General features: G+C 30.4%; 1 protein-coding gene across 1 annotated transcript; it reads right to left on the bottom strand.

The window, feature by feature from the left end:
• Positions 1–8,662: 8,662 nt before the first annotated feature.
• LOC139094919 (achaete-scute complex protein T8-like) lies at positions 8,663–11,386 on the bottom strand. Its single transcript, XM_070646155.1, has one exon. The coding sequence runs from the start codon at positions 10,629–10,631 to the stop codon at positions 9,366–9,368; it is 1,266 nt and encodes a 421-aa protein (XP_070502256.1). The 5' UTR covers positions 10,632–11,386; the 3' UTR covers positions 8,663–9,365.
• Positions 11,387–11,642: the final 256 nt, after the last annotated feature.

Genomic DNA, 11,642 nt, shown 5'->3' with positions numbered 1-11,642 from the left:
TGAAAAAAAATCAGGTATAAAGAATCAGTAAGCGATCAAAATTGCCCAAGTCCAATTAAAAAAAATCCTTTTTTGATTTCTCTTCCTATTCATGCTTGAAATCATCCTTTTAATCAAAGTCTTCTTTTTTTGCACATCTTCAAAAGTGCCAGCATCATGTTTTTGATTAGGTTAGGGATGCTTTCTCGTTCCCACGACTTTTTATTGTGATTTTCGGGATTATTTTGGCTTTTGATTGAGATGGATGGGTTGAAGGATCAATTTCAGGCAAAGTGGCTTGATAGGTAACAGATTTGGTGGTGTGTTGAAGGTATAAGTTGATGGTTTGGGGATAGAAGTAGTTCATGGAGGTATACACGATGCATATGCAGTGTAGGATGATTAAGAAGCTAACAGAGCTTGATAAGGCACTAAAGGAACTGAATTCTACTTCCTAGCGTCATTTCAAGGATGATTACACTGATTTCTGAGTTTTCTAGCTCCTTAACAGCCAAAGAGCATGTTGTTAAGTGCAGAAAAAGCTTAGAGCACGCTTGCAAGCATGCTAAACTTGTAACTTCAACTTCAGCAAGCTCTTGATAGCTTGCTAGCTCACTTTCCAACATCACCTCTCAATAATTCACTTGAAATTGCGCTCTAAATTCAAATTACCTCCAGATGTCCTCAATCTCATCCTCATTTCTCCTAATTCCGATATGGGACATGATGAGTCTTAAGTCTATCTTTATGCAAACAAGAATAACTCATAGAACAATAGAAGGAACCCTTTCTTGACTAACGGATTCTGGGTCTCATTTCCTTCATCTATCCATCATATCATCATCAAAATGAAATCAAATATGCTTCATGAGACGAGAAGATGAGAATAAATAAAAAAAACTTGACTGATCCTTCATTCATTCATGCTCAGAAGCCCATTAATGTTGAGATAATGAATGCAGACGATGAATTTATGATAATTTGTTTGTTATAAAAATGTAGCAAAAAATACATATTCAGGCAATAGTAACAAAAAAAAAATAAGAAGTAACTGAAAAGGTAATTTCGACCCTCTTTGAGATTTTTTTCATGGGACATCTTTACGAAATCCCAAATTGGAATGGATATAAGCAGACAACAAATACCGTAAAGAGGGATGTCACATAAAACGGAAAGAAATAGAAATTCTATCGGTTCCTACCTCCTGAGAAATTCTTGAATGACCTATAATGACAAAGGTCAGAGGATTCAGGGAGAATCATTCCTGTTTCTTGCTTCATTATGAGATAGTAAAAATATGTTTTATGGGATTGTTCGTTGATTATGTAGCAGATTTTTATGAGAAATTTATTTTGGACTGATTTTGATGAGTTTGCAGTTGTGGATGGTAGAATGATGTTTGGGTTTTGGGAAGTGTTGTGGGAACTTTTTCATTGAGGATTTATACATTGTTTCATTCATTGGTTATTCGATGATATTTGTTAATTTACAAGAATGGGCTGACTTGTTGCTTAATTAAGCTGAATTATAACAAATCAAACTGAATTCAAGCAGAAATGAAACTGAATTGAAGTTAAACCAAAGATGAATTTAAATTGAACAGAAACTGAACTAAGGCTTAACTGAAGCTACCATGAAACTGAACTAAGGCTGAATTAAAGCTGAATTTAAGGTGAACTAAAGTGGATTTGAAGTTAAACTAAAGCTGAACTGAGGGTTGAATTGAACAGAATTGAGGCTGAATTCAACTGAATCGAACTGACATTTAATCTTTTTTGCTGAATTGTGATGAATTATTGGAAAATTTTAGCTGAAATGCGCCTTAATTGAGTTAAATTGTCGTTGAATTGGATTGCCAAATTACCGCTGAAATGAGCTGAATTAAAGCTTAGTTTCATTTAAATTGTACTGAGCTGTAGATGAATTATTGATGAATTGAACTAAATTGAATTATTTTAAATTAATTGAGGTGCATTACTGCTCAATTGTGCTGAATTGAACTGAATCAGACTGAATAAAGATGATTAATTGCTGAATTCTATCGGAATTTAGCTGAATTACAACTGACTTGTATCTAAATTGAGTCAAATTGAGCTTCAAATTCACTAAACCAAGTGAAACAAAATTAATCAAAAAATTCCTACCCTTAAATCAAATATTTACACTTCCTCATACATTCTGTTATTAATTTCCAACTTTATATCAAGCAGCAAACTACTATTTACATATCTCACACAAAACATCTCCCATACTCGATCATCATCCCTCGCATTCCTCTACCTCCCATTCTCCCTACACATCATTACATAAGATTATGTATAAATTTTTATTTCCATTGTTTGCTAACGGTTTTTTGTGTATCTTTTTCTCCTTCTTTCTACCAAAAATTGTCTCATATGCTTCATTATCCATTTTCTGCTTGTCAGAGCTTCATACCTTTACCATTTGCACGTGTAATATTTTTAACGTGCCATGATGAAGAATTCTTTTATGGGACAATAGATGTACAATTTTTATATCTTTTATATAGGGGTCAGTTGGCAGTTTCTCGTACATTCATGATTCATGTACAGTAGCATTGTCTAATTCCATCAACAAGATCTTCGCTCTTTGTATTTGTTTTACATAAGACTGTCGAATGGTCGTAAAAACTGATTTTTTTGTTTGAAGACTTAACCGAAAACAGACTGCGGTCGCTGTGATGAAATAATTAAGGATAAATTCCTTCTTTTTAAAAAATCATGCATGATCATTTCCATATGACGTATATTAATGATTGTTTTGAGGTTTTTTTTATGACTATCCTTTGAGACATGACCGAAATAATTTTTTGTGTGTAGTCACAAAAACGAGAAACGAGTCCTTTGAGTGGACACATGACAATAAACAATAAGCTGTAAATTGAGAATGATTTTTAGAATTTTCTATTATCTATTGCTGTTCTGTGGGAATTTCTGCACAATTATTTTCTAAAAAGTTTCATTAATTTTTATGTCACAAAACATTTGCTCTTCATTAACGAACATCCTTGAATGTTCAATTTATAACATTTTTGTCTTCTTCCATGAATAGGCAAGAAGTTGTTGTGGTTTTCATGCTGTCATAAGCAGACATTTGAGATATAAGTCAACGATATTTCATCACAATCTATGGTTCACTGAACAGTCGTCAACAAAAATGTTTAGATGTTGATCTGGTTGATGGAAAAATCGGTTGGTAATTTATAGATGAATTGTGATCAAATGGAAGTATGAAAAACTGGGTGAATGAGAGTTTTTAGACGCATATTTGAAGGATTCGTAGGGAAAATGGCATAACATCCAATTCACTATTTGCAAGTGAATATCTTTCTAATAACTAAATATTATATAGACAAACTATATATTTTTGAAAAGGTCTTTGGTTGTACTATCTGACTATGTTAATTATATTAAGTTTGAACCGGTTCAATCGGTTCAAAAAACGGTTCAAACATAGCGAGAAAAGAACCTTTAATAACTTTAGTATCCTTCCATCAATTTTGAAAATTCTTTTTTTGTCTGATAGCCTATAAGTTTGCCATCAACTTTAATAGGGTTTAAATTTTTTTAAATAGCTGGAACATCATTTTTGGAGGCCCCCAAGTTTTACACTAAAGTGACTGGCATTTAAACATGAAATAAGATATTGAGCTGAAACCTTTTGTAATTGAATTCTATTTTAAATACCTTTCGAATGATATATAACATATTGGGGTTAGTACGTAAATTTTGCCAATTTTTCAAAAAAACTTTTTTGACATAAAACTTAACCATTACATTTTTGGCCATAACTTTTTTCCAACTAACTTTTTAAACATCAATCTTTTCATGGTTTATTAGTCTTTCAAAAACCTTTAATTTGATATATAATATGTTGGGGATAATTCAAAAGTTTTGACAAAAATCCAAAAAAATCCTTTTTTCATACATTTTCTATAGAGAAGAAAAGTAAAATATATTTTTTCATCAATATTTAAGAATTTAACTATAAGAAATGGTAAATTTGTTATCAGTCATAACTTTTTTATTGATTTTAATATAAATAGGAAATTATCTCGATGAAAAAATATATTTTACTTGTCTTCTCTATAGAAAATGTATGAAAAAAGGATTTTTTTGGATTTTTGTCAAAACTTTTGAATTAACCCCAACACATTATATATCAAATTTAAGGTTTTTGAATGACTAATGATCCAATAAAAGATTCATGTTATAAAAGTTAGTAGGAAAAAAGTTATGGATAAAAATGTAATGGTTAAGTTTTATGTCAAAAATGTTTTTTTGAAAAATTGGCAAAATTTACGTACTAACCCCAATATGTTATATATCATTCGAAAGGTATTTAAAATAGAATTCAATTACAAAAGGTTTCAGCTCAATATCTTATTTCATGTTTAAATGCCAGTCACTTTAGTGTAAAACTTGGGGGCCTCCAAAAATGATGTTCCAGCTATTTAAAAAAATTTAAACCCTATTAAAGTTGATGGCAAACTTATAGGCTATCAGACAAAAAAAGAATTTTCAAAATTAATGGAAGGATACTAAAGTTATTAAAGGTTCTTTTCTCGCTATGTTTGAACCGTTTTTTGAACCGATTGAACCGGTTCAAACTTAATATAATTAACATAGTCAGATAGTACATCCAAAGACCTTTCCAAAAATATATAGTTTGTATGTATAATATTTAGTTATTAGAAAGATATTCACTTGCAAATAGTGAATTGGATGTTATGCCATTTTCCCTACGAATCCTTCATTTGAGACAAATATGTCTTATATAGATGCAGTCAAATTTCTTGTATAAGAAAATTTTAACGGAAAAATTCAAAAACTTAACTTCAAATTGCTGATTTTTTTGTCCACCTCAGAAAGTTATTGTTGAATTTTTCAGCAGTTATACACTTTTATTTAGTCTATTTTAGTTTATATGATGAAAAAACATGGCAAAAGATGAATTGCAAAGAATCCATAACAAAATCAGCCTTAAATTGATCAAAATTCTCACTAAAACTGACAAATCTTCCTCAAAACCACGTGGTTTTTCACAAAACTCTGCTAAACGAATCATTTCTTACGCTACCAAATGAATTTTCAGGTTCACTTCAATGACATTCTTCTTCTTCCATCTTTTCTCGACTCTGATTTCAACTTACTCACATTGTTTCCACGACAATTCACAGTTCTTTACTTACTTTCTGATATGTATAGAAATTTATTTCTTTTCAAATTCACATATGCTTGTTTTTTTGTTTCGTGAAAACCCGTCGAGACATACAAAATTGATTTCTTTACAAGCTTCATATTTACTCAGACTTTTTTATTCATTTTCATTAAAAAATCTCTTTTAATTTAATTGAAATCACGATGGACTGAATAACAATACATAAAAGTGCATTTTAATTTTTGCAATTATAACAATGAAAGTTGAAGGCTTCAACCGGAGGACGAGAAAAAAGAGCTTGTTGTAAACAAATCGTGGACAATGAATCATTATGACATGGAAAAAGAGTTTCTATCAACAATGTATCATGTTAATATGCCATAAAAAAATGCATTTTTATAAATTGCATATCCTGTAGAATTAAAAATCTTTATGGTTGAAATGGAAAGGGATAACAAAATAAAAAAAGGAAAGTGTTGATAGGCAGAAACGTAGAGACAGTTTGAGCACAAACAATACACAATGATAAATCCAATTTTGGTTTCCGTTTCCTTAAAAAAAATTTACCTTGACAGTCGAGAAAAATGCTTTTTTGTTTTCTGGGTAGGAAATAAATTGAAAGGATTAGAAGAGAAATTACTTGTGCATCCTTAAAAAATTGTGTTTATAAATAAAAAATAATTCAGGATTTTGTGAGCAAGTTTTTAAAGATTTTCGTTGAATGCAAGGGGTGGAAAAAGAGATTTTTGAGGTTCATGTTTCTTAACTCTGAATAGTTCAGGTACATAGGGGCTCTCATAAGTTACTAGCATACCTGAATAGCATAAGTTGGTTGATTGTTCCATAATCCAGGACTAGGTTAACGTGATTCTGGTGCTGGTACCAATCCAGAGTCACACGGACCTGGTAATGACATTCAAGACATATCAAGCACCAAATCAGGGTCACGCCGGCCTATAGGCTTGATTTTTGATTGATTAACCAATTTGTGCTATTCAGGATCTATAAAATATGTTTTAGGACTTCAAATTCATGTGAAACATTGCAACTCATTTGAAAAATCAATCAAAATCCAAAATCCTTTCCCAAAAATTCCCTCAATTTTTTGTCAAAATAATTGAAAGGCAGCTAATCCATCCATGAATAAAAATTACATTTTATCATCCCTTTCACAATTTCCTTGCAAAATTTCACATTTTTTTCTGCACAAAAAATATTCTTTAATCCTTCAATTATCTGACAAATGTGCTCAGCCCTTGATTGAATGATGACAACAAAAAATTCACATATTTTTTTTTATCCGATAAATTTTGTCAAAAAAGGGTAGAAAAAATTTAATTTTTTATATTTTTCTGTGTGAAATTATTTACCAAAAAAATTAAATTTCATATGGTTGTGCGATACTGCCGGATATTAATGGTGGAGAGACGGAAGAATAAAGGAATTTGTCACGCAATGCTATAAAATATTGACATAAAACATTTCTTTCGTTTTTTGACAAAAATTTCACTGAACAATGACAGTTTGGATAAAAAAGGAAGGAATTTAGGAATTGGGAAATTTGATCGGTTAGGCGCATTTTGGATTGTTTTTGGGATTTGAACCTTATTTCTATTGATTTACAATCGAAATACCAATTATGCGTTGTAATGACTCAAGATCTAAAAAAATTTCGAAATGGCGGGAAAATTTCTCCACTTTGAAAAGTTTTTTTGAAATTTTTCATCCTAAACTGAACTTTACTACACAAAAGTCATGTTATTTAATTAGAAAAACATGGCAAGCTTAATACTAAAGCAATAAAATCGTTCAAAATCCATCCAAACAGCCAAAATGCCACCAAATTATCAGCATAACCTAACTTTGCACAACGCGTTAAAATTAGCAATTAAAATATTTTATCGGTTCTTCATCATCTACCCTGCAAAGAATAAAGCAATAATTTAAGTTTTATGGCATTGCAAATACTTCCTTCAAGTGCCGTTATTTTTATGTTTTTTTACGACCCTCTTTACCTTCAATTACGTGAACATAATGCAATCTATGCATTTTTATTATTAAAAATTTTTGGCACAAAATTTATGGCACTTTAAGATCATGTATTGTTTACCAACCGTGCCTTTTTACGGATTTTTCGTCGTTTCTTCTCGATTTTACATGCTGAGGACTCTTTTGGCACTTGAAAAAGTCGCTCACTTACACAGGTCAATGGATTAGAAGTGCTGACTTTATTCTGAAGAGATTTGCATTCAAATGAGATTGGCACTCGAAATTTAGCAGGTAAGTAGGTGCAAGAAAAAGTCATAAAATTTTTAATTTTTTGAAGAATTTTTTTTCATCTTTATTTTATTCTTTAAATTACTTTTTAAAGATTAACAGAATTAACTATTTACATTTATTGTTTTTAAGGCAATTCATGGCCTCATAAATTAATCTATGAGCTTATATGGCTAATTTTTATATTTATTTTAATTTATTGTCTTCCATTTAATTATAGTCTTCCATTTACTTAATCTAGTTCTACTATATTAAGGCATTATTTCATATAATTTATTTATTTATACATTTAATATTCTCATTAAAAATTAGAAAATTTTTAAATATTAATAAGAATTTTTATTTTATTTTATTTTATTGAAATAGTTAATTAAATTATTTTTTAGATTTTTTTGGCTAGGATTATGATTAATTATTGGAGTTTGAGAAGAATATTTTTTGAGAACTTATATTTGAGATACAAATGAAGTGTCTTTTTGATAGATGAATTGTGCAAAGAAATTTGATTAATTTTGAATTTTAAAATTTATTTATGCTAGTTTTTTGAGTTCCTATGTCATAATTTTAAAGCCTTTTGTAGTGACCTAGGCTTCAAGACGCAGTAAGTATGTTCCAATAAATATGTTAATGGCTATAACTGAACTCTACACATTTTCTAATCATATTCTCTAGTTTAACTAGGTTATACCTTCGTAGATATTCAAAAAACTGATTTCTGGCTGACATTTGGAACCTATTTTTAAGTTAGGTTGACAAATTCAAGCTATTTCAATTGATTTCGCTAAATTATTACTGAAATAGAGAGTTAGTATTTAACAAAAGCCAAAAACCATCTAGTTGTGACCAAAATTTACTGAAATTGATCAAAATGGATCAAAATCATTCAATTTTACTAGAAAGTTTCAACTCTTGTGTGTAATTTACCTCTTCTATTGTCAATAAAGCAATGTAGCTAGCTTTAGGAGCTGTCTTAGGGATATGTTGGACCACAATTTATCAGAAAAGTAATTGAAGATTGCAAAAAGACATTCCAAATGTATCTCAATTTTTGTAATGTTTTAATTCGTTTACGATTAGACTTATTAAGTAATTTGGTTTAAATTCAATTTAAATCATGAATAATTGTCAGACAAAAGGTGACAAAATATCATAAACTAAGTATTGATTCAGCAAATTTCTATAAAATAATTAAAGAATTCACTTAATTTTACATTAAAACACTCTGAATATCCCTCAAAAATGCTCAACATTCAATACAAAAATTTTCAATATTTTTCCAGCTTTTAAATCAATAAATCAAACTATTCATTGATAAATCTATCAAAAATTGTATACCACAAAGTCATCGTCATTACACATTAAGTATCAAAAATATTTTATATTCAACTCCCTCTCATGATATCCCTTCTTGTATGTACATATACATTAAACTATTTCCATCGATTTGACTCTTCTACCCTCTTAACAAAAGTCATTTATCGATGTATCAAATAAAAAAATATATAGTTTTAATATTTATAAGCGTTTCATAGCAACTGTGAGTTTCTCAACATTTTTCATTTTCTCTTTTCTTGTTCATTTTCGCAAAAAAATAAAAAAAAACATTTGTGAATAAATGTTAATATTATATTTGTGTATTGAACGTATACGTTATGAAAATAACACATTTAGGTAGCCAAAAAAGAAGGAAAAGAAGAAAGAATAAATGGAATTTTTACATAAAAATACAGAATTAATTATGAGTGAGTTTGGTGTCCTTGCGGCGAAATTTGTCTGAATTTTTAAGGAATTTTGGATTTTTAGGTTATGTTTCGAATTTTGAGGTTATGTTAATTTTTACAAGGAATTCAACTAAAATTCTGACAAATTTGACCACAATCTTCATCAACCGACCAAACCCCACTCAATCCCCCACCCCATTTAACACCCTACGACGACCCATTTTGATTCAGACTCTGCTGCTGCTCCCACCATTGCATTGCATCAATCATATTCTCATTACTCAATGAATCTTCATCAAAAATTCTATCATCATCCATAATCTCCTGCTTCAATATGATATTCTCATAGTGACTCGTCTCAGTGCCCGTGCAATGCATCAACAATTGATCAGCATAAGGCAATTTCTGGTCATTTTCAAGCGATGCAACGCTAGTATTAGTCAAACATGAAAGATGTCCATCTTCCATAATTATGTTATTGTTACTGATGTTATCGGTACCATGCGATGGAGCAGGTGAAAGTGATGAATGTCCACTGTACGGTGAGATCGATCCTGCAGGTGTTTCTGTCGTTGTATTAATTACGCTCGTGCTTGAATTTATTTCATTTACAAAATTCAACGTTGAGCCCATTAAATTACTATTGTTGTTGTTGTTATTATTTAATTGTGTCGTTGGCGATGATGATGGTGGATGAATTTGTATTGTTGTAAATTCTGTATTTGGATGAATATTTTCCTCATTTTCAAAAATATCATGAGTGACTAGTTGGAATGTATTTGTGCCTGGAATTCTAATGTATTGTTGGCCGCCAATAATCGTTATTTGTGTTTCCATCACACCACTATGTGGTTTAAGTGCGTAAAAGAATGGCTGTTGAGTTTCAGGTGGCGGTGTTGCAGGCAGGGATGATTCAGATATTGATGACATGTTTGAGAATGTTGTATTGTTATAATGTGATGAAAGCTGTTCAGAATCATTTGATGTGTCTAAGGCAAGCATTTGTTCAAGACTTCTGATGTATTCTACAGCCATTCTAAGAGTTTCGACTTTACTCAACTTTTTCGCACTTCCACGTCCAGCTTGCTCGTAATTATCAGCAATTTCTGGTGGAATATGATCACGTAACATTGAAAATCCATTGTTGACTTGCTTGACACGATTTCTTTCTCTTGCATTACGTCTTGCAACAGCAACTGCCGGTGCTGGCTTCATTTTTGTACTCATACCGTCTGAAATTCTTCGTTTCTTTGCTGACGGCTCTTTCTGGTGATTCATTGAGATCTGTCCGAGAACTTGCTTTGCTTCCATTAGAAGTTGTTCGGGCATTGATGTCACTTGATTTTCTTTCATCTTTTTGCGCACAATCTTGATGTTTTGTGATGAATTTTCGTTGTTGTCGTCGCTTTCTGACTCAATTTTGATTGGCATTTGGTTGGATTTTTGGTAGATGAGGCTCATTGTCGATGCCATTTTTATCACAAGGAATTAATTGAGGATTGAAGTTGTAAAGTTGAGTTCTAGAGGAATTTTCTCGAAATTTCCAATTTTTGCTTGAAGATTATGTCGTAATCGACGAAGTTTCACAATATTTCTGTACTCAGCTACGACTTTGAATAGTTTATAGCTATCACACTGTCTACAACGACTACTCACAATTGTCTGAATGTTTATTTCATTGTATTTTAATTGATTCACTTTTTAAATGTCTTTTTGTTGTATTTTCTTTGTTTCTTCTCACTTTTCGGTTGGATTTTAAATAATTTCGTCACTTTTTAAGTTGCTGATTGTCTCAGTTGGGTGAGTTTAATTGATAATGATGTATTTTTGGTATATATTTTGAGTTTTGTTTTTTAAATTGAATTTTAATGTTTTATATTTGAGTTTTTGATTAATTTCGATGAATTAATTCAAAATTTCCACTAAAATGTTGAAAAGTTCTTAAGTTTTTCTTTTATTTTCACTGAATTTTATTTTAAAAGATCCTTAAAAATTGGAATAAAATTTTTAAAAAATTCCAAATTTTTTGACTTTAAAAATTCACAACAAAGTAATTTTTCCAGCTTCTTAAGCTCCTTTATTCACTGTCCGATCACAATTCTTTCATACAAAATAGAGATTTCTTGTCTTTTGTTACTATTATTCTCGGTCCTTTGATCACACAAAAGTAAAATAAAATAAAATAAAAAAAAACTAAAAAAATAGTAAAATTCTCTCTGACCAGATGTTGTGTCGCGTGCGAGCTGCCAAAAAATGAACTATAAAAATGAAAAACTGAAAAGCGAGACTACAAAAACTGCACTCAATGTGGAAGAATAAAAGGAGACATGTAGTGAGTGTATTTATTATGTAGTTATGCATGTATGTGTGTTATGTTATGAATTTTATGTACATAATGGAATTAATAAAAGGGAGAGTAATGTGACGTAAGTACATGAAATTACCCTGTACAACAGGCACACACATACAGTCAAGGAATAATTT

The sequence above is a fragment of the Chironomus tepperi genome, unplaced genomic scaffold (assembly GCF_022539635.2).
Source record: "Chironomus tepperi strain 1889 unplaced genomic scaffold, CSIRO-AGI_Ctep_v1 contig_359, whole genome shotgun sequence".
NCBI classification, from domain to species: domain Eukaryota; kingdom Metazoa; phylum Arthropoda; class Insecta; order Diptera; family Chironomidae; genus Chironomus; species Chironomus tepperi.
The sequence above is the reverse complement of the archived record's forward strand: the minus strand, read 5'-3'. Positions and strand labels throughout refer to the sequence as shown.

What these genes read in the sequence shown, in the direction of transcription:
- LOC139094919 (XM_070646155.1), bottom strand. Translation starts at nt 10,631, where the DNA reads ATGGCATCGACAATGAGCCTCATCTACCAAAAATCCAACCAAATGCCA.